Source organism: Musa acuminata, chromosome BXJ1-9 (genome assembly GCF_036884655.1).
Source record: "Musa acuminata AAA Group cultivar baxijiao chromosome BXJ1-9, Cavendish_Baxijiao_AAA, whole genome shotgun sequence".
NCBI classification, from domain to species: domain Eukaryota; kingdom Viridiplantae; phylum Streptophyta; class Magnoliopsida; order Zingiberales; family Musaceae; genus Musa; species Musa acuminata.
Window position 1 is genome coordinate 2,825,329 of NC_088335.1, and position 22,557 is coordinate 2,847,885.

The window sequence follows — 22,557 nt, forward strand, 5'->3', positions numbered from 1 at the left end:
CGCAGTCGATGAGTCAAGTGAATTATTATGAAGATAATAATTCACTAAGCCAGAAGAAGTTTTGACAGATAAAACTCACGGCCAGCTCGATATTGGGTTTAGAGGGTCACACACATATGATAGGCATTATGATGAGTAGAGGTTCAGATGTGAGATATCCATCGGAGCCCCTATTTTATTGGATATTCAATAAGCCCCTGAATTATTGGATCCTATGGATAAGATCCAATAAGAGCCAACGAGGGATTATTGGATATAGATATACTAATCTAAGAGGCTTGAGTAGTTGGATGGATATCTAATACCCAATAAGGCAGGATCCATTAGGGCTAAGTTGACAAGGGACCTCTATAAATAGGAGGAAACCAAAGACCCATAAGCTAAAGGATTCGAGAGGAGGATGTTTGACCTCATTCATCCTCTCCTACAGATTTGTAGAAATTGAGGGATATACGATCTCCTTATATAATATAACTATCTCATACGTAATTTTTAATTTTACAAATTTTGTATACCAATCTTCGTACAATGACAAACACCCTTTTTGAAAAATTTAGGATTTTTGTTTTCTGTTTTTCCGCTGCGCATGAGATGTCGCCCCTAGATTTCCCAACAAAGTTAACCGGCAACCCAATTGGGACCTGACAATACAATAGAATAATATAATGGATAGCTTCCTTATGCCACACATTCTTGAACAAATGATAGAACAGTATTCAACGAATTCAGATAGGGACATTGAGGTGTTCACAATAGCAAAGTCTCGTACGTCATTTCATGGCATTTATATGTACAAGAAACTCTCAATGAGAAACTCTTCCAAGAAAAAAAAAATGGATTCGTTATTTTTGTTTTGAATCAATGAGAAACTCTCAATTTACAATATATGTCATCATCGAAACTAGAGGGCACAACCGAGTCATCTTTATGAAAATGGAGAGTTTGATCATCGTCGAGCTTATCTGGAAAGGGTTCTCAATCCAGCTGTTCAGATTATTGCGTAGCAAATTTCGGATTTCTCTGATGTGCCTGGTCTCAAATCAAGGTGTCTGTAATTCTCACAACACACGTTAAGAGGCAAAGCATTGATTATGTCTGCATCGTACAGAGACTGGACACAAACCTTCCTCCTTGTTTCGATGTGATTCCTGGTTGGTCTGATTGCTATGGGGCTCAAAACTAGAAATTGCTCATTTGTTGGCCTAAACTCATAGATTTCAATTGTCACCAGATGAATAGAATAAGGTACTGGCAGGAGCATTTGCCCATCAACTCCTAGCAAGCATTTTGAGCCAAGGAAGAACACTTTCCAAGGATTACATGGCTGGTTTGTGGTGCCGGTGCCAAAGAGATACCTTGTTAGTGTCAAATTGCATACATTTTATATTCTCCATTGAACAATTCACTGTCTGACACCCCAGACACCGACCATGACCGTGATCGACTGAACGATGATCGCTGGATGCTTCTTAGTTTTTTGGCTTCGATCCGATGGACAATCACCCAGTAGATCATTGTGCCGAATGTTGTTGCTAGTATCACCGCCCCAATGATGGTCACTCCTATCGCCAGCCACCTCCCCTTGCGCCCCACAACGATGAAACAGAGGGCGAGGAATGCGATGCTGATGAGCACACAGGCTATCCACATTAATTTGTTGATGATGGCCATCATCTGCTTCTTGGCCTTGCTCTCGATCACGACCACCGAAGTCTGTACCACGACAACAGCCAAGGATATGAAGAGTGCTACTGAGTCGAAGACAAAGAAGATCATGAATGGTGTCTGATGTGCCACATTGGCTTCTCCTAGTGTGAGTCCAGGGGCGAGGTTATCGAACTCTACATATTCACCAGGAACTGTGAAGATGGCTGCAAATGCTACACTTGCAATGAGGACGGCGACGACAGTGTTGGAGTTGATCGCATTGGTGAGGCCCTCTTCATGGAGCTTGTTGATCCTTTTCACAATCCCCTGGACATGCCTTCTGGTCTGGCGGGCATGTTCGAGCTGGGAGTGAACCTCATGTTTTATGTCACTCACTGTCTGCTTTAGCTCGCGCGCAGGGTTCTGAGGAGGTCTAATAGTCCTTGCACTTTGAACACCGTGCTCCAGTAGTATGCTGATGATACCTGAATTCCCCATTTTCTCAGCAATGTCAAGTGCTGTCTCGCCTGATTTGTTGATGGCTTTGGTCTCAAGCTCCTTGATCTCAAGTAATCTCTTGATTATCTGCAAGTGGACATTACCACAAGTGAAATTGAATGGAAGACTGTCTCCAGAGTCACATTCTATGTAACAGAGTATTTGGAATGTGCTATTCTTCAGTTTCCAATCTTATAATCAAATGCAAAGCAGAAGCAAGTGATATGCTATTTGCATGGAGGAAAGCTCCTTTGTCTCAGCTCATGCTAAAGAAGTAATTGTCACTGGAGATTGGCAGTATAGAAAAGAAAATCAAAGTCCTCCTTTATCTATGTGTACAAATAACCATCAAGAAAATAAAGGATCAAATCTCTCGTCAGAATTCATGATATGCTAACAAAGAATTGTAGCTAGTAACTTCATGGGTCCAAGCTCACTGGCACAAGGCCAATTCAACCAGGTTCTTGTTTAGTGTAATCAAGCAATTCTTGGATCTTATTGGGGTTGCATCTAGGTTTAATTTAATTGTATTTGGAGAAGAATACTAAACAAATGAGCCTTTGAATCTGCCAATTTTCTTTATTCTAGAGGTGGATGGCTGGTTATTTTTGGGTCTTTGAGATTTTGTGAGACTAGTGACTCTTGCTCTTCCCAGTTTGTCAGGTGATCATCCATAGATAACTCAAGCTTTGTCTAAGAAGATGGCTGCAGATGATCTACAGAGAGAAGAGAATCAAGGTCCTAAAGCCTGCTTTGTATACCAAAGATCCTAGCCTAACTAGGATAAATGTTGAGAAGTGGAACATCATATGATGGGTTCTGTGGTGCTTTTTTGGCCTCACAGACCTAGTATCTTATCCCTGTTTTCACTCTTTCCTGGAAGCTGGTTCTAATTTCTCCATAAGTTCCCCCTAGTCATCTGTTTAATATGTTAATACTGTTATGAATTATATATTATTTGACGGACATATATATTTATAATTCTGCTCTCTTGTTTGTCATTAGAAAAGCAGAAGCCTAACTTAAGTTTAAGGCTCGGCTCATTTCATATTTGAAATGAAATTCTGTTCTAGCCATGCATTGATGAATCTGAAAATAACAAAATAATCTTTCATCTTTACTATTACATTAGTAGCAAAACTTGATCCAAAGAACTCAGATTGCAAATTTTGTAATTGCTGACCCATAATTAATCACTTTCGAAAAGGATCCATATGTTAAAATGATTAGGATTTGTTTCATCCAAGACTTCCGCATTTAGACTAGCTTGTCTTAGGGGATAAAGAACATGTTATCTTTATAGGATAGCTAGTCTTCAAAAAAGAATATGATGACTTGCCTTCAGATTTCCTAAAATTGTATCATGCTAATGTTTTTCATTCATAGTTAGTAGCTAGACCCTTAAAACCCTATATGATTCATTGCTGCTCATTGTATAATTTCATGTAAATTGATACTCTATGGTTCCATATTAATACCTAAGATCCTCTGAAAAGAAAGGTTTACCATTCTTTAGCATCAAGGAAACTGCTAGCATCAATGAGTAAAGATAACAAGATATGATAGTAACTGAGGAGAAGTACAAGGGAAAAAAATACAACATATGCAAGTAAGCTAGTGTGAAATGTTAATCTTTTCAAAGTATCACAAATCACATGACATAACAGCTAGGCAAGGGCATCCAGACTGGTCTTGGCAGATCTAGTTGGAGACTTAAATTGCTTCAGAAATACCTTTCTGTGGTTTAATGTATATAGTACAGTGAAAAGATGATGAGTCTTGACAAGCAGGCATAATATCTAGTGTTATGGTTCAACAACCTTCTAAATTATAGAATAAGTTCCAGGATTAAGCTCCTGCTAATGAAGAAATATCCTCAATTACCTCAACTTCATAGGAGAGATATCCAATTAGATTTTAGAAAAAAACTTCAATAGAAAGAATTAGCAAGTTAGGAGTGTTATACCTGAGCCCGGCCTTTTCTTGCCGCAATATGCAATGCGGTGTTGCCCTTCGTGTCAACCGAGCTAATTAGATAGAGTTCATGTTCAAGAAGCTCCTCAACTAACTCTAGGCTTGTGCCCTTGGCTGCCATATGAAGTGCAGTCTGTCCTTTCTTATCAGTTCTGGTAGCAATTCCAGGTTCTTTTCTTAGAAGAGCCTTGACAACTTCCAAGTGTCCATTTCTTGCAGCAGAATGAAGGGCAGTCTTACCATTGCTCTTTGCAATTAGTGCAAGACTCTTATCAGCTTCTAATAGGAGATTCACCACCTCAATACGGCCTTGTGTTGCAGCAGTATGAAGTGCCGTGGTGTTTGAAAAGTCCACCGTGAGAGAGAGTTCTGGAAGAGCATTTAGCAGCTCCTTCACAACATCTGGTCAATTGAATTAAGACAAATGGGATAGTTTTAAAAAAGAGATATCAGTGTAAGCTCAGAATTTACTCGAGACAAGATTCTTCAGCTTCATAGGGTATGGTCCAACATGGCATCCCAATCAGATAACTAGCCGATCATACTATATCAACTTACTACACTTGTGCGACATCTGGATGTATGGGTGTTCATGTGATTAATGTCTTCCACTTGAACAATAATGAAAGGGATCTAGTAAAAGCTCACAATTGCACTATTTATCTTAACTAATGAACACCACAATCATAACCCCATTTTGACTAACTAATGATTGAAATAGCTTGGCTTTGAATAAAGCTTATGTGTCTGCTTCTATAATCCTTTATTATTAGTTTAAATTTATACAGACTATTTAGTGTCATGAGTTAAAACATTACTGACCTAGAGATAATTGAATATTTGCAAAGACAGATGGTCAGTTGCAAAATAAAATTAAGTCACTCATAGGAAACTTAGTAGCAAATGTCAAAGAATGAGCTTAGATATTAGCAATGCTCGGAGAGATGAGTCCTTCTCATATGCAGCCATGTTTCTAAAATAGCCTCAATATGTCTGCACTATTGTTGCCTCTTTGAACACTAATTTACAGGTTTATATGATCAGAAGAATAAAATGCAAGTGGAAATTAACTGAAGCATCCATGCGATTTTGTGTTCTGCACATTTTTCTTTAGGATAAACATAGAAGCCATTTCTTCTCCCAAACAAAAGAGCAAGAGCTATATTAAACCAGAACATTGCAGTTACGAAAATCATCCTGAGCATCAGAGGGCAGCAAAACAGAAATCCCAGAAGGGAAAGTCCCACGCCAAAGCGCCCTCTCCCTATTCAATTTCCCAAAATTGGCACCACTGGATGGCCTAAACTGAATATCCTTAATTACATTCAGATGCCATTTGAAAGCAATGCAAGAACACTAAATATGAAAGGCCATAATTCTAAAATTTTTAGAATATATCCAATATAAGGTTTCTTGTAAAGATAGTTTCACCATATCTACAAATGGTATTTTCACATAACATAAACAGTAATTGTGTTAGAACCAATACCTTCATCACCTTGCTTCGCTGCGATGTGTAGAGCATCATAACCATTCTTAGCCTTTATTCCAGCCATTGCAACATCATGATGCTTGATCATCTCTTGCACTAAATCGATATAGCCATACTCAGAAGCAACAAACAAAGCAGTCTCTCCGGCCTGATTCTGCTTACACAACAATTCCTTTAAATTCTCTTCATTGTTTCCCGAAAGGAACTCATTCACCACAGCTAAATTCCCTGCCCTGGCTGCAGAATGCAAGGGAGTGTCTTCTCGCTTTCCCGTCAGCTGCTTGGTTATCTTCTTCCGCCGCCCGACCGATGAGTCCATCTCGCTATCCTAATTACAGTAACGATTGCCTCTTATACGACAAAATTCCCAGATCTTTCAACAGCATATGCAACCCAAGATTCTGGCTACTATGCAGGGATTTTTGCCGAAGATAATGTCCCGAAGAACTCTCTCAACATAGCACCCTGCAGCCAAAAGCCACATGCCCTTTACCACATCGTGTTGTACCCTTTTTCCACCAATCCAACCTGGTTCACCACTATCCGGCCTATCTTCCATGCTTTACATTACTAGCAAACGAAACAAAAGAAATGAAAAGGAGGAAGAAAAAGTTAAAGGAGTAAATGTGCAGCTGCGGATCCGCCCTTCTTAATCCTCCACATCCGCACCACATTCCTTGCAACAGAACTAACGAATGAAATGCTACTGCTTTCAATTTAAAACAAGGAAAAAGAGTAACAAAGATGAAAAGGGAACTGAAGACAACCACCCACATGACCTGAACAGTATTCAATTAGCATGATGGGGGAGCACACCGGCTCCACTCAGCTCCGGACATCGCCAAGAACCCCCAAAAAGATTTCATTTTGGAACAATTAGAAAGGCCTCTAGCGCGGAGAAGAACATCGAGAGCGATGAGAGCATTTGGCAGGAGGGATTCGAATACCTTAACGTTGCGCAGAGAATGATCCAAGACCCCAGCGGATCTCCCCCGATTCCTGGCGGGTGCCATGAGGGCGCCTTGCCTCTCACCCAATGACGAGGAAGACGTCCATTTCGATTCATTCCAAACGGGGACGAAGGCATATATATTCCCATCAATTATAGAACAAACTATATATAATGATCCAAGGCACGAAGCATGTGAAGGTGGCATTATAGCTTCGAATAAAGACGAAAACCAACAAAAAAAGGTTAAAATAAGAGAGAATTTGACAGCGACCGATTGACCGTTGACGTGGCGACATCGTGGATGGGACCCGATCTTCTGAGAATGTGTTGGCGGTCCGCGTCGTCCCACCTCAGGGATCCGACTGTCGTGGTCGCTCGTGGGTCCTGTTGCGTGAGGCCGAGCGCTTGCTGTTGTCGTCTCGCTTACCTCTCGCGTCATTCGACCTGTTCCCAATCAAATTCAAGGTATAGCCATGGGTAGCTAGTTTATAGTGAGAAAAGTATTTCTTTCGGTTTGGGTTTCTGGTACTCCGGACGTGCGGGTCGCGCCGCGTGTTTGACACGAACTGGAGTCGTTGTCTCCAGTTTACAACCACCGGGCCCACGATGGGTCCCACTCTATGGCCCAGGTTCGTTATCAGGAACATTTACGAATTATTATTACAATATATACATATATATATATATATATATATATATATATATGTATGTATGTAATTACTTATCGGCTTCATCGCTTCTCTTTCCTCGTGTGGGTGGTTCTCCGTACAGCCTGGCAACCTTCGCGTGGCCATGGCGGTTCCTTGCGTTGGGTAGCGCATGGGAGGGGGAGGAGAACGAAGAAGATGACGATCCAAATCGAAATGGGTAATGGATTTCTTCCTTACCTAGCCATCTCGTTGCGCCCCGGTTGCTCTTGTGCGTGGCATTATTCCGCTCTTAATTGTTCGATCAGGAGGAGCGAGGGACCCCGAATGGGGACTGGCGAGCGTAAACCAGAGCCCACGCTTGCCGCCCGTCCGTGTGCTGGTCCTGTCGGGATCCGGTAAGCGCATTGACCAAGAGGTGGTGTTTTCACCCTCGTCGGCGCCCGCCACGCCGGCCCTGGTGCTGTCCAACTCCGGGAAGCGGATGGACCCGTCGGGGAAGAAGAAGTACGTGAAGCAGGTGACCGGGCGGCACAACGACACGGAGCTGCATCTCGCGGCGCAGCGCGGGGACCTCGCGGCGGTGCGGATGATCCTCGGCGAGATCGAGGCGCTGATGACGGGGACGGCGGTGGGAGCGGACTTCGACGCCCAGGTGGCGGAGATACGGGCCGCCGTGGTGAACGACGTCAACGAGGTGGATGAGACGGCGCTGTTCACGGCGGCCGAGAAAGGGTTTCTCGATGTGGTGGTGGAGCTGCTCAAGTACTCCGACCAGGAGAGCCTTATGAGGAGGAACAAATCCGGATTTGATGCTCTCCATATCGCTGCCAGAGAAGGACACCAAGGTGAGGGCTTTCATTTCTCGACTTCATTAATTGTGCTGTTGTTTTCTAGCCCTAATTTTTGTTATTGTTCCCGTCCGATTGGTTGTCTATTAATCTGCCTCAAATGGTAGAACTGATGTAGGAAAGGATTGATTGTAAATTCACTGGCACACACTAGTAAATTCCCTTGGACCATTCCTTAGATCTTAATGCTTCTACTTTTAAACTAATTAAACTCCTATGAGGTGCATAAAGTTCTAGACTTCCTTGGTTCTGTTCCTTTTAGTACTAAATGTGAAACTTTGTGTGATCGAACAAATTAATGCATTAGGAGGTTTACAATGCCCTCTCAGTTGAACTTTCTTTAGAGTTACAAAGAAGAGATATTTCCTACACTTCCTTTTGCTGTTACATGCCGAACTATTTCAACTTGTTTAAGAAAATTAGCAGAAGGCTGTGTCGAAGATTTGTGTATTTTGTTGGACAGTCTGTGATTTGTGAATACTTCTTGACTATAACAAACTGAAACGTGGCCATTGCTCTTCTTCTCAAGAAGCTGTAGCTCTCCCAAACTTGTAGAACAATTATCTGAACAATTTTATAGAGCTTTTTTGTATTTTCAACTTCGTTTCAACATTCAAAAGTGTTTACTGTTTATACTTTGTTCAGTTAATACTTTCTTTATACCTGTTGATGTAGGTCTTTCTTTGAATACATTTGTGTTGTCAATTTTCATCAGGATGCATCAGCATTATTGTTTTTTGATTCTTTAAAGTCCTCTAGAACTCAGACTCAGGTCACCTTCTTCTTAAATGTCTGCCTTGCCTTTATCAAGCAAAGGAAGTCCTATTATAAGCTATTGGTTACACTCTTTATTCCAGTATATTGTTTGCTTGACTTCTTTCTGAATGTTTGTCCATGGAATAATAGATCTTGCTCTATCTAATAAGTGATGTACAGCAATTGTTCAGGTGCTTATAGGATGTAACCCAGCTCTTGTCAAAACTTTTGGTCAATCAAATGCAACTCCCCTTATAACTGCAGCAACAAGAGGACATACTGAAGTTGTAAATCTCTTGCTTGAACAAGATCCTAGCTTAATTGAGTTATCGAAAAACAACGGAAAAAATGCCCTGCACTTTGCTGCACGACAGGGTCATGTGGAAATTGTAAAAGCACTACTAGGAAAGGATTCACAACTTGCCAGAAGGACCGATAAGAAAGGGCAGACTGCTTTGCATATGGCAGTGAAGGGAACATGTTGTGGGGTTGTTAAAGCCCTTGTGGATGCTGATCCAGCACTTGTGATGCTTCCAGACAGAGCAGGGAACACAACATTACATGTCGCCGCAAGAAAAAAACGTGTAGAGGTATTATTACTTCATTATGTCTTTTGGTTACATTTGGCTTGAGTTGCTATTTCTTTTGTTTGAACACGGAGTGCCAGTCTCATTCTGGTGCTCTGATTTAAGTTGCTTAGATTAACTGCATTATCTATTCCACGTTGTTGCACTTATGCTTCAGCTACTCGTAAGAAGTTTCAGAACAGGCTTGAATGAGACATAGAAAGTTTACCCTCTGACTAGTTGCTTTGCCAAAAATTACATGTGCACATTCAATGACTCTAGGAAGCAGTCATTAAATGAAGGTGACCATTGAGTTTAGCTTGGGTCAGCTGGATTAGCCATCAGAAGTTATATATATAACTTCTGTTTTTTATTTAGGTTTGAGTACTTGGATTATTTGAAGTTTTGTTGGTGTGTCGATTAACTCATTGTCATCGTTGCTAATATCGATGATTAGATTCAGCTTGTTTTGTGCATATTTCAAATTCTTGTCACTTCTTGCAGATAGTTAATCTTCTACTGCTCCTCCCAGAAACTAATGTGAACACATTGACCAGAGATCATAAAACTGCTCTTGATATTGTTGACGGCCTGCCTCTTTCTGAAGAGTCTGCTGACATTAAGGACTGCTTATCTCGTTGTGGGGCATGCAGAGCCGATGAACTAAACCAGCCACGAGATGAGCTGCGGCAGACTGTAACCGAGATTAAAAATGATGTTCACATACAGCTTGAGCAGAGCCGGAAAACAAACAAAAATGTCCACGGTATCGCTAAGGAGCTCAAGAAACTTCACAGTGAAGGCATTAACAATGCCACCAACTCTGTCACCGTGGTTGCTGTGCTCTTTGCTACCGTGGCTTTCGCGGCTATCTTTACGGTCCCCGGTGGAACCGATGACAATGGAGCTGCAGTAGTTGCACAAAAGGGGAGCTTCAAGGTATTTTTCATCTTTAATGCTATTGCTCTGTTCACCTCACTGGCCGTGGTGGTGGTTCAGATAACGCTGGTCAGGGGAGAAATGAAGGCGGAGAGGCGTGTCGTCGAGGTTATAAACAAGTTGATGTGGCTGGCCTCCGTATGCACCAGCGTTTCTTTTATTGCCTCGTCCTATATTGTCGTCGGCCGGCATTTCGAATGGGCCGCAGTTCTGGTCACGCTAATAGGAGGTGTGATAATGGCCGGGGTTCTTGGGACCATGACTTTCTACGTCGTGAAGACGAAGCGGACCCGTTCGATGAGGAAGAGGGAGAAGTCCATGAGGAGTGGCTCCAACTCATGGCATCACCCCTCTGAGTTCTCTGATTCCGAGATCGATAGCATCTATGCCATCTAATCCCAGGTAACTGCGGCTAACCCTCAGCTTCTGCATCACCCTTCTACATCGGATCTCTGCCGTACCATAGACTATTTGTTGCTACCTGTGCCAAGGAATACCGATTTGTATCGCTTGCTGTATGGCTTATTTCCAGCCATGAACTTGTGACCCATTTCGGTCGATATGCTCTGCAGAAATGGATAATCCACTTCTCTTGTCAAGCTCCTCATACCTGAGATCTTTCTGTTGGTGTAGTTCTTGACTACTAACCTCATCTTCTGATGAACTTTGATCATACTTCCTGCCAGTGAGGACTTTTGATGATGATAGCATACTTAAATGTGCCTCCTCATCCCCACCGAATGGCCTGTTGAAATGCTACTCCAAATGCACTGTGAAGGCAAAGAAACCAAACCTCTCCGAGCATTGGAGGAATTGGTGGATGACAGGAACTGACCTGTTGAACTCCTACTCCATAGTAACCTTACATCCGGATGCTAAGAGAATGATCGACCTCTTACAATATCTATGCCTGCTCTTGAAGCGATCTCGCACTTCTCTGAACCGTGCTAATGGCAAACCCTAGTAGGGTTCCTTCAACTGGGATGACGCCGAGGATCGAGGCGGTGACGACCAGAACCGAGCATTCTTCACCTTGGAGATACTGTCGAGCACTCCCGAGGGCGTCACGTCTCCCATCACCGTCACCTTCTTCGTCGCCAAGTCCACGCTGAAGGATGTGACTCCTGTAAACAGTCCACGGTCATGGTTTGATGAAGGATCCAAAAACAAACAGAGATAACTACTTCACCTTCCATCTTCGAGATGTGTTTCCTGACCTTCCCTTCGCAACCCTTGCAATGCAACGACACTCTCAGAACCACAACCTATGAGGATCATACAACCCACATCAAACATCTCTCTCCAGCAGACGAAGAGCTCGTAACGGACGATTAAGTACCTGCTGATCATGTGGTCTGGCAGAAGAGATCGGTGGCTTTGAGAAAAATTCTTCTTCATCGCCTCTACTGCTCAAGAAGCTGGGGTCGTCCGACAGCAATGCGGTCGAGCTTAACAGGTAGCGAGAAGAGCTGGATGGACTGACTGATCCATCGGTTGGCATGGGCTTGGAGGCCGTGCACTGCGACTTTGGTCTCGTGCTGCCTCTTCCGGTGTTCGGCAGGGCGATGGACTTGGCTCTGTCGATGCTCTCTCGTATGGCTACCGAAGAAGAAGACGCACACGAGAAGCTCACTCCTTTGATTCCTTTGAAGAGCAAAGCAACCATCTTGCCGGTGGGAAGAAGCGGTAGCATCAGCGGAGCGAAGAGCACGAGTTTGCCGATGCATGTCGGCAACCCTACCAACGATATGTATGTTTTGATTGACGAAAGCATCTCTTGCACATCATGTACTGACTGCATCATCCCGTCTCATGGCTGTCCCCGTTCCATTCCAGACCTTGGTTGATAGAGATGCCATATGTCTCATTGCTGCAGCCTTTTTCTCTTACTGCTGCTTGCGTATTCTCTTCCGAGCTGTTCTTGGATGACGAGTCGGGCAGAGCTTATTCCAAATCTCTCGACATGTAAGCTATCTTTGTTTTGCTTTTGTTCAAGGCATAGGATTCTGCGACTTGGTTCTTGCACAGCACATGTTGTGGAAGTATCAGAACATCATTGTAGATCTCAGAATAAATATAAAAAGCAATCTTGTTTGGTTGATGATGATTATAATGATAAATACACATCATTCAAGGTGTTCTATTTTGTGATGTATTTATTATACAAATACAATCTCTATATTCCATGGATGATCGACTCAAAATGTTGAAATGTATTATTTTTGTCTCCAAAGCTCAAAGATATTATATATATATATATATATATATATATATATATATGGAAAATTGAACGGCCAGAATCCGCTTATCGACGACGGATCGGTCGATCCATCGGTCAGGGTTGATGTTGATCCTAGAGTTTGGGAGACCTCAAAGCCGGAGGATTTGGATCCCGTCCAATCTGCAGTAAATATCTTCCGCCGCATCACCACCGTTCGTTGTGGATGGCCTCACCAAATCTCTGGTGGATATATCGTAGCGAAACTTGCGGGTTTACCGGATAGGATCCCATCTCACGAAACTACCTCCAGCTAGTAAGTTTAGTTACCAAAATACCCTCGTTTGCTCCTAACTATATTTTCCGTAGGGGAGCTGTGGGTAATCCGCCCGACTCAAAACTATCGTCTCCTCCAGGTTTCTCCGCCGAGGGATCCGAGAGGTATCGAAGCCCTTGTTATGCTCATGTTCTCTCCCTGTTTGTTTCTGATGATTTTTCTGCGTTGCACGGGTGTTAAGATTCGATCTTGATTGGTCTCTTTGTTGATCGGAGGACTTCGGATTCAGTACTTGTGTAAGTTCACTCGAAAGAGGCTGGAGAACAAAGGATTTGGTTCCTGCGAGACTTTTCCGATGCGAAGAAGTCGTCTTGTTTTTTTGCTTTCATCCGCTGATGGTTCATAGTCTTTCCTTTTTCGTTGCTGATTCTGGACTGAAGATTATATACTTGTTTAATGTTCTCATATCAGATTAAATCGGTTTTGGTGACATTTTTGGTTTTGATTTGTGTGGTTGGTTGAATTAGTATCAAGATTTTGATTCACATTCAAGTTACTTTATTTCCAATTTTCTTTTGGTGAAATATTTCACTCCAAATATGCTATTGGAAGTTTACTTTAGAGTGCCTCAAACGAATGATATTTGGTGGCTTTGTGATATTCCTCTCACTTATTTCATGCCAGTTTTGGGTTCTTCTGTTGGTTCTCTGCTAGTATACCACAGACTCTGACACGAATCCTTTTCTATTGTGTCTATTTTGAGACACTGTTCACCAATGCTGTCATAATCTTTGTTGGCAATACTTATAATCGATATTGAGACATATCTTTCTCACTAGTTGGGTTTATAAAATTTAACATCCCCCTGAAAGGAGAAATTTACTTAAGATCCTAATCATTTGCCTAATTAGTTTAGTACTTCCACTGTCATGACTAATTAGATCCTGAAGCTGTAAAAGCCTATTCCATAAGTTGCAATGCTTTTGAGAAGTATTGTTTTATTATCTGACAAATGGAATTCATAACTAGCCTTTGCAATTTGCATTGAGTGACTCATATATGTGCGTGATGAGAGCTGATTTGTTTGGTTAGTTCTGTTGAATTTGCCATTGAAATGAAGCTAGATGTCAACTTCTTTCTTGTCTTTGTTTAGTGTTTGAAGGTTTTTAGTGTTTGCTCCATGAATGACTGTTGCATAGAGCTTTTAGTCTTACTTTCTCCTTTTACTTCTTTGGTGCAGGACTGTTGAGGATCGAACAATGGCACTACAGGAATCCAAAATAATTGCAATTTTGGTGGCTTTTCTTGGTTCTCTATCTTTCATATTTGCCATTATTGCAGAAAACAAAAAGGTATTTTTTAATTTGATATATTATGAGGAATTGTTAAAAAGTGAAGTTTGATAATGGACTTTGATGTTTTTATATGGGAAACTTTTCCTTTCTTGATAATTTTGGATATGAGTGAACTTTCTTTTTCTAATCTGTTCTTTAATGCAAATTACTTAGACATGTAGTTGAAGTCTAAAGATTCTAAATCTATTCAACAGTAAATGCTTGCTACTGTCAGGAATCATCGTGTTTGTGTGTTACTATAATGGTGACACTTTGCTTTTGCTACTGTAAATCGATGTCTGTGTTTTGCTATCTCCCATCTATATCGTGGAGTTACTAAATTCTTATTGGTTTTTCTTGAGAAACCATAATATGATTCTACTTTTGTTCCTGTCAGTATTGAGGATTTTTATGGAAGTTAAATCCTGATTATTCATTGTATGAACGGAATGGACTTTTCTTATGGTTCATTTGTCCATTTGATTTGCGCTATCTCTATCCCAACACTTAGCTTTATTTATCTTTATCGCTGAGTTTATTTCATTTGCATCTTATTTCCCATCAGCTTTTCTTTTCCTGGATTAATTTTTATACTTTTAGTTCATAATTATTCATTATTAACAATTTAACATATTGTGGTGGCATGAAAATTCTCTCTCTCTCTCTCTCTCTCTCTCTCTCTTGCTATTTTCTGTTGGACAGAGGAAGCCGTTCATTATCAGACTCTCAGTTTTAAGTAAAAAATTTGGTAGGAATCTTAGCAGTGATTATGTAAGTAGATTAAAGATAATTCTGGGAGGGATGACATATTCTGGATTTCAAGTAGTTATCTGTGTATGTGCATGTCTTTATCTTCTCAATTCTGTTCTTAGGCCTCACCAAGTCCTATTCATGTTCTCACAGCCGACACACGGGATTCCAATCCAAGGAAAGAATGTTGTTATCTGCAAGTACCCAAGTGATCCATCGGTTGCATTGGGAATTTTATCTCTACTAGCACTCCTCCTATCTGCTATCGTAGGGCATGTTGCTGTTTACTTCCCATACAAAGGCAAGTCCGTTCCAAGTCATGCTTTGTTTCGGAGTGCTGCATTGCTTGTGTTTTTTATCATTGCTGAGTAAGCTTCCTTTATCTCCTTCAATACAATTCTTATCCAAATTTTATTCGATAATTGTAAGTGATGAATCTGTTCGTAAATATTGTCTATTGCATTTTGTTTGAAGTTCAAATCTTCCACATTTTATTTCGCTTGGTGGATCTTCACTTCTTTTTTGTTCTAAACTGTCATTCCACGGTCATTTGCTTCATATCATCTTTCAAAAAAATTTTGTGCCGCACCGTGTACTATTAGGCTTATGAGTTAGCCTGCCGTTTATTTTGGTTATAGTGTGAAATAAAAAATGTGCTTCTTTACTCCTTGCACTATTACTTAACATGATTCCTTCACCTAACTACTGCCTAAGCATAGGCGCGGCATATTGAGCATCCCTCTCATATCTTTATGCAGTTTTCTTCTGTTTTATGTCACTGCTATGCTTTTGAATTAGGCATGCTTGTCATGCACTCTGATGTTTAGTGACGCTGCTCTTAGGGCTGTTTCGGCTCTAGCTCTGGCGATGATGATGTGGGTTACCATCACAGAAGGTCTTCATCATTCTCGCAACGTTCATCATGATCTCGGATATCAATGCCCTACCGCCAAGACGGGTCTCTTTGGTGGCGCTGCGTTTCTTGCCCTCGACGCATCGCTCTTTTGGTTCATCTGTCAGATCTTGACGCTCAACGCAAGAGCTGATTACTTGGATAAGGAGGATCCTAAAGGAGAGTATGGACAGGTTTATGTAACTGATATTTGAATTCACTGCTGCATCCCGCAGCAGCTTAGATATCAACAAAAAAGAAGTAGAATTAGATGAATTAGAGAGGAGAGCAATGACTTTTCATTACCTGGCATCTGACATCTTCTGTAAAGACCACTGTTTTCTTTCATCTCATGACAGACATTAGTAGTTTAGTTTGCTTCTGTAAATCCAGCTGATATTTATCTCCCCATGCCCCCTTTTTTGTTCTTGTTCTGATGCTCGGGTTTCTTAAGTTTCTTATCTTTACAGTTTGTTTAAAGCCTGCTACAAGCTAAACCATGCTGCACTCAGTCTCTAATATGGATTTCTTTGAGATTAGAAGATTGGAATTCGACTGCTTTGTAGTTGAGGACTCTGTTGTTTATGCTTTCACTGTATCCAGAGAGCCAAAATGCCCAACTGCAACATGTCACTGCAATATATTTACATTTTGATGTAGAATATTTTGCAATGAGACAGCCAAAACAGATCAATTTTTTGAAGTTACTGCCTCCAACAATTTCTCTGTTCCAAATTTTGTCCAACAAGCTGGAAGAGGAAGTACTGAGGAGGTGAGCAGAAAAATTAAATTCCATGATAATATATATCTCAAACACGTTCAATTATTTCCAATCCAGAGACAATGTTGGAGCTTAAGAGAATACATTGCATTACTAACACAGTCCAACCCAATACGAAGTCATTGCATCCAAGAGAGTAGTTGAATCCAGACACTGGACCAATCTCACATTTTTCTTATTTTAGCTTCTTGATCATAAATAAAATTCATTTCAAATCTCAAGAAAACGCATCTCCACAAATTTCGAAGTCTGCCTTATTATAATACCTGATGATTATGTAGATGATTCTTCAGGCAATCTGGTAAAAAGAAAAAAAAAGCATATTAAAGAAAAGTACTGTTGTTGAGCAATTAAAACGTTAATGGTTTTTGACACAGCAATTGAATTTAAAGAATCATGACTGGTAAAGGACTTCACCCCAAACCGCTTCTTGGTCGCAGCCAGCAGCTCTTGAGGATCTATTCGGGTTTGCGAGTAAGCATCAATCTTGTTCAACTCCTGAAACAGTATTCCTTTGGGGTTAAGTATTTGCCACGATAGAATATGCAGAAGTTTAATCGATTATGCCTGGAGAAACGGAATGAAAATTGAATGCCACAAGTGGTACTGTCTGAATGTATTTGCCAAAATTGATGTATGCAAGAAGTTGTAGAAGAAACTGAACAAAATTGAAGATTAAAACAGGCCATGTCAGGTTTACTTACAGAGGAACAGTACACTCACAAGCTGCAATGCGAGTGAAATTGACATAATAATTAGTTAAGTCCAAGTTACTTTTGAAATGTGTGCATTGGATCGTGGATGAAACTTCAAACATATCTGTTTCCCAGTGGGATTCAAATTAAATAGCCAAAATTTGCTCTTCTAGTGTCAACACAAACACTCTGTTATGAAATCTGATGACGCTATGAAGATTATATTTCTGGGGTGACAGGAACTAGGTTTAGAAATTAGCATTACCATAGAAAATATAGTCACTCCTAGATGATACATTTGCATGCACCTGCCTCACAGCCCCAGTCTAAGAAATGCTAACAATGTTGATTAGTCCTCAAAATTTCATGTCTCATTAAACCTTTTCCATATAAACCGGGCAAAGAAGGTTTTTTATTTATGGTAAGGATGATTTCATCAAAGACTGTTCACAACTATAACCAGAGAAACTCTTCTGGCCTGGACTAGAGTTCCAATGATGCCGTAAATGAGGAAGCAGGGGAAGGTTTCGGAGAAATGATGAGCTGAACATACAAAGTTAAATAAAACACCACAACTTGAGCTTTCACATATCCAATTATAGATCTTTGGTGAAATTACTGTTGCATGTATTGTCCTAGAAAAGCAAAAGCATAACTATAAGGACAAGAATATAGCCAGCTTTATAGTCTTGTATTTGTTGGGACTTCGGAATACCTCGATCCATGATGACAGATTAGGCCTGCCTTTGGTGATATCATAATTCTTCACATCCAAAAAGAAAGTCTGAAATCTATCAATGAATGGAGCATATGCAATGTCCACCTAAAATGCATAAGAATAAGTCAACTTTAAACATGATAGTAGTTAGAAGAATAATTATTGAAAATCTTACTCTATACTAAAAATAGAAAAAAAAAAAAAATTTTCATATCATTCTGAACATAACAAACCCGTAGACATTCTAGAAAGGAATATAAAACAAAGAAATTATCTCCGAGCAGCAAATTTGCCACAGTTCATATCTTACCTGCAGTAAGTCAACTAAACAGTAGTACTTGGAAGTGATATTTCAGGGAAAAAAGCCTCTAATTCATATTGATACAAAACTCAAAGCTTGAAAGAATTCTCAAATGATTGTTGTCAGACTTCACAAATGTTTGTAAAAGTGTCAAGCCTGAACCAACACAATTAAACTTCACAAATGTTTGTATAAGTGTCAAATTAAATAAGCCGGCAATGCTACTGCATGGCATAAGAAATCGACAAGGATGTCCAGCACACAAGTTTGTCTGGATGTTGAGAAAACATTTCACTTTATGAATTAAGATTAGTTTTCAATCCCTGCAAAATAATACCAAAAGCAATTCAACGACAAAGAAGTATATCCAAATTCTGACATACCAGACTAAATTTTCCAAGCAAGAAGGGTCCATCATTAAACTTCGAAAAAGCATCTTCTATTTTGTTTAAAGCAACATCTGATTCAAAAGGTTTAAGCAGATCAGCGCTATGTTAAACAATCAAATCCCTAATAATGATAACCATAGAGAGTTCCTCACTGACCAACTTCATCACTGACATTCCCCTTAGCAGGCATTGCTTTGTACATAACCATATTAAAGGAATCACTGTACAACAGCAGCTCCTCCGCAAACTGCTGCTTTGCAGGATCCTACAAATTTCCGGCAACAACTGGTAAATGTAACCTTTTTTGGTGGAAGAGAACTACTAATTAAGCAAGAGAAGGTTCATTTGCATCTTACATCAGGCATCAATGCAGGCCCTTTGAAATGGGAGTCAATATATTTTACCAAGTCGAGACTCTCTCCTCTGACCTCGTTATTATGCTCCAAAGAAGGTACCTATAGAACACAAGGCAATAATCACATACTAGCATAAAAAAACCAAAGACAAATGCCAAGAGAACAGTTTCTTGAGCGAACAAGACCTTATTTGCAGGGTAAATTTTCTCCTTGTACCATGCCGGTCGATTTTGCAGATCGATGGGCACCAATTCGATCTTTTCCTGCAATCCCTGATTTCACGTAAAAGCAGGTTAAAAGCGTTGTCATGTTCCAGAAACATCGCCAATTAGAAGAATGAACTTTCCTGAAAAAGATCGCAGGTGTTCGATCCAAAACAAATAGGGTTCAAGCCATATCTATTTGCAGCAAATTACCTACTGATTAAGAGAGACGTACCTTATAGTCTCTAGCTATCCAGGTGCGTTGCGCATATGGACATATATAAGCTATATACAACCTAGAATCCAAACCCCGAAAACAAATGAGGATACGCCAATAAAAAAAAGATCTTTTTTTTTGCCTTTTCAAAAACAATTCGTCACAAAGCCAAACAAAGGAAGGAATATGGATACCTGGTGGTGCCATCAAAGATCGCAGGCGGTTCCGAAGCAGAAGTGAGACTAGGGGGAAGAGTCTCCATGCTTCAAAAAATAGAGGCAGAAACAAACAAACAAATCACACGAGATGAGGCAAATACCGTAAGTTTAGGGTTATTCCGACACGCTTAGATCGGAACCGAGGAGACCGAAGACGTCAAAACAAAGTGCTTCCTATGAAGAAGGATTACCTAAGTGTCGGTGCGGCGGCCATCGGCGATCTCCGAGACGCTTCGGACCAATCGGATGCGAGACTTGACGATAAGGCGAATTGAAACCATCTTTATAGCGCTGCATACTGTTTCGAGATGGCAAATCTACCCGATCGACCACATCGCGCGGACACGTGATCTGAATTTGATGCGCATGTGAGGATATAATAACATTACTTTAAATAGTCTTAACGGCGATTCGATCCGCCAAAATCGTAATTTTCAATTAATAATGATATGGTCAAAATAATATGGTCAATGATCATCCCACGTGTATTCGCATGTGCGACAACGTGTTAATCACATAGACACAATTATAGATTGGAAATCAATAGACAGGCAGTCAACTTTTACAGTCAAAGTAATTGGAAATCAATCCTCATGCATTCTCAAACTGAAGCAATAGAGAGAGTCTGCTGCTGCTTACTCTCATCATTTTGAACACAAGACTCAGTCTCCTCATCAAACTCATTGCTGTAAGCATAACCTTCCTCCCTAATCAATCTAAGCAGTCCCTCTAACACTGCATATAATTCGTCTGTTCGTCCATTTGAAGCATCCCGAGACACAAACACCTGCAGCCCATCACTCGTCTCAATCCAACTACAACCAGCAGTCTTTTCCAACCTGATTCCCCTCATCTTCTCCCTCACCGTTTTGGCTTCCTCCCGTCTCCCATCCTTCGAATACAAATTGGCCATGACGATATAATTCCCCGTGTTCTCGGGCTCAATCTCAAGCAGCTGCTCAAATGCAAACCGCCCAACCTCAACATCACCATAAACCGCTGCTCCATTGAGCAGTGCGCCCCATGTCTTAGAATTCGGCTCTATCGGCATCTTATCGATGAATTTGACGGCCTCCTTGAGCATCCCACCACGGCTAAGCACTCCAACCATGCAAGCATAATGCTCCACCGTTGGTGATACTCTGTAAACGGAAGACATGGCATCAAAAATGTGGCGAGCTTCATCCACTGCCCCGGCATGAGCACAAGCCGAGAGCACCGCGGTGAAAGTCACTAGGTCCGGCTTGATCCCAGCGTCGAGCATTCTATCAAACAGGCTCAGTGCAGCATCCGCGTCTCCGTGAGCCGCATAGGCCGATATGATTGCGGTCCAGACGACGACACTTCTGCCCACTGACACATCGAAAACTCGTCGAGCGCCTTCAAGAAAACCAGATTTTGCGTAAGTGTCGATGAGTGCAGTTGCAACATATATGTTCTGATGACAGTCATTTCTAATGGCGTAGCCATGGACTTGTTTCCCTCCCAGCAGACTCGAATTGAATGAGAGGGTTGGAAGAAGGCTTGAAAGTGTCACTGAATTAGGACTGAAACCCGAGGCCTGCATCTCGCAGACCAAGTCCAAAACTTCATCATGGTAATTGTTCTGTGCTAGACCGGCGATCACGGCATTCCATGTACTAAGGACGGGCGCAACTGCTTGCCGGAAGACATCCATTGCTGGTCTGACGAACCCGTAGCTCATGTACCCAGTTATCATCGCACTATAACTGACTCCATCCTTGTCGCTCATTTCCTCGAACAGTCGTCGGGCAGAATCCAGGCTCCCGCACTTGGCATAGAAGCCGATGACTGAATTCCACGCCACTCTCTCCATCTGAATCCCATGTTCCACAGCAAAGCGATGAACCTCCATGCCGAAAAGTAAATCCTTGAGTTGAGAGCAAGCCTGCAACACGCTCACGACGGTGACCGCATTAGGAAGCACGCCGCCAGATCTCGCTTCCATCTCCCGGTACAGTCGCAAGCATTCCTGGTAATGACCGCTCTGCGAGTAGCCGGCTATCATCGAGTTCCAGGAGACGATGTCCCTTTGGGGCATTGTGTCGAAAACTCTTTGAGCGGACGCTATATCGTCCCCGTGAGCGTAGGCTGTAATGAGACCATTCGAGACAAAGATGTTGCAGACGAGGCCGTGGCGGACGGCGAAGGCGTGGGCGCTCCTGTAGGCGGAGGAAGAGGAAGGTGGGAGGGACGACAGGGACTTGAGGAGGGCGGAGAGGGTGAAGGCGTCGGGCGAAAGGGAGGTGGGGAAGGAGGAGAAGAGACGGATGGCGTGGGAGGCGGGGCCGTGTAGGGCGTAGGCGAGGAGCATGGCGTTCCACGAAAAGAGGTTGCGACGGGGGATGTCGTCGAACATGCGACGGGCATCGTGGAGGCGGCCGCAGCGGGAGTACAGGGAGATGAGCTTGGAGGCGAGGAAGTTGGAAGCGACGACGGCGAAGACGACGAGGCGGGCGTGGAGCTGCTGGCCCTGGCGGAGGCAACCGCCATCGGCGCAGCGCTGGATGAGGACACCATAAGCGCCGATGTCCGGCAGCGCCGCCAGGCCATGGGAGGCGGCACTCCCCAAGGCCCACCGCACTTGGGCGGCCGTGGCCGCGGCCGCTATCCGTTGGAGCGGGACAGATAGCCTCATCCATCAAAACGGAGTCGGGACTCGGCCATTACCCGCTCGAAGCAATTGGGTAGGAGTCGGATCGAGCTCCGAGATATAATCATATAAGATCCGGATCCGGATTACACCAAGGCCAAATGTACGCTTGTCACAGATTAGGCTCTGTAATCCATGAGCTTTAATGATGGATTTGCCTAATGCCGTGCGGTGTAGCCCAAAGTAAGCAGATTAGGCTCGATTTGGGCCCG

The 22,557-nt window shown here is 42.1% G+C and overlaps 6 protein-coding genes across 9 annotated transcripts; 2 read left to right on the top strand and 4 right to left on the bottom strand.

The window, feature by feature from the left end:
- Positions 1-734: 734 nt before the first annotated feature.
- On the bottom strand, positions 735-6,687 carry LOC135581753 (ankyrin repeat-containing protein At5g02620-like). Of its 3 annotated transcripts, none has more exons than XM_065081946.1 (4): positions 6,559-6,687; positions 5,609-6,076; positions 4,112-4,521; positions 735-2,232 (listed from the first exon to the last, which is right to left on the bottom strand). In XM_065081946.1, the coding sequence occupies exons 2-4, from the start codon at positions 5,928-5,930 to the stop codon at positions 1,366-1,368; spliced, it is 1,599 nt and encodes a 532-aa protein (XP_064938018.1). In that variant the 5' UTR covers positions 5,931-6,076; positions 6,559-6,687; the 3' UTR covers positions 735-1,365. The 3 variants fall into 3 exon arrangements, with proteins under 3 accessions (XP_064938018.1, XP_064938017.1, XP_064938016.1); XM_065081945.1 differs by having other exon boundaries at positions 5,609-6,181; positions 6,559-6,686; XM_065081944.1 differs by having other exon boundaries at positions 5,609-6,672.
- A 613-nt stretch (positions 6,688-7,300) lies between these two features.
- On the top strand, positions 7,301-10,929 carry LOC103996922 (ankyrin repeat-containing protein ITN1-like). Its single transcript, XM_009417987.3, has 4 exons — positions 7,301-7,430; positions 7,519-8,058; positions 8,998-9,407; positions 9,888-10,929. Exons 1-4 carry the CDS (start codon positions 7,409-7,411, stop codon positions 10,716-10,718), a joined length of 1,803 nt encoding a protein of 600 aa, XP_009416262.2. The 5' UTR covers positions 7,301-7,408; the 3' UTR covers positions 10,719-10,929.
- Positions 10,930-11,039: 110 nt separating this feature from the next.
- LOC135594197 (protein SODIUM POTASSIUM ROOT DEFECTIVE 2-like) lies at positions 11,040-11,988 on the bottom strand. Its single transcript, XM_065084607.1, has 3 exons — positions 11,662-11,988; positions 11,512-11,587; positions 11,040-11,446 (listed from the first exon to the last, which is right to left on the bottom strand). Exons 1-3 carry the CDS (start codon positions 11,986-11,988, stop codon positions 11,283-11,285), a joined length of 567 nt encoding a protein of 188 aa, XP_064940679.1. The 3' UTR covers positions 11,040-11,282.
- Positions 11,989-12,861: 873 nt separating this feature from the next.
- On the top strand, positions 12,862-16,223 carry LOC103996923 (uncharacterized). Of its 2 annotated transcripts, none has more exons than XM_009417988.3 (4): positions 12,862-12,981; positions 14,058-14,169; positions 15,055-15,269; positions 15,744-16,223. In XM_009417988.3, the coding sequence occupies exons 2-4, from the start codon at positions 14,077-14,079 to the stop codon at positions 16,006-16,008; spliced, it is 573 nt and encodes a 190-aa protein (XP_009416263.2). In that variant the 5' UTR covers positions 12,862-12,981; positions 14,058-14,076; the 3' UTR covers positions 16,009-16,223. The 2 variants fall into 2 exon arrangements, with proteins under 2 accessions (XP_009416263.2, XP_018673590.2); XM_018818045.2 differs by having other exon boundaries at positions 12,975-13,113.
- A 343-nt stretch (positions 16,224-16,566) lies between these two features.
- On the bottom strand, positions 16,567-19,955 carry LOC103996924 (protein IN2-1 homolog B). Its single transcript, XM_009417989.3, has 10 exons — positions 19,863-19,955; positions 19,648-19,716; positions 19,472-19,532; positions 19,219-19,305; positions 19,034-19,132; positions 18,834-18,942; positions 18,672-18,748; positions 17,985-18,092; positions 16,992-17,072; positions 16,567-16,872 (listed from the first exon to the last, which is right to left on the bottom strand). Exons 1-10 carry the CDS (start codon positions 19,883-19,885, stop codon positions 16,864-16,866), a joined length of 723 nt encoding a protein of 240 aa, XP_009416264.3. The 5' UTR covers positions 19,886-19,955; the 3' UTR covers positions 16,567-16,863.
- LOC135592476 (pentatricopeptide repeat-containing protein At2g37310-like) lies at positions 19,471-22,383 on the bottom strand. The gene is made up of 4 exons (XM_065081951.1): positions 20,311-22,383; positions 19,863-20,022; positions 19,648-19,716; positions 19,471-19,532 (listed from the first exon to the last, which is right to left on the bottom strand). The coding sequence occupies exons 1-2, from the start codon at positions 22,328-22,330 to the stop codon at positions 19,955-19,957; spliced, it is 2,088 nt and encodes a 695-aa protein (XP_064938023.1). The 5' UTR covers positions 22,331-22,383; the 3' UTR covers positions 19,471-19,532; positions 19,648-19,716; positions 19,863-19,954.
- Positions 22,384-22,557: the final 174 nt, after the last annotated feature.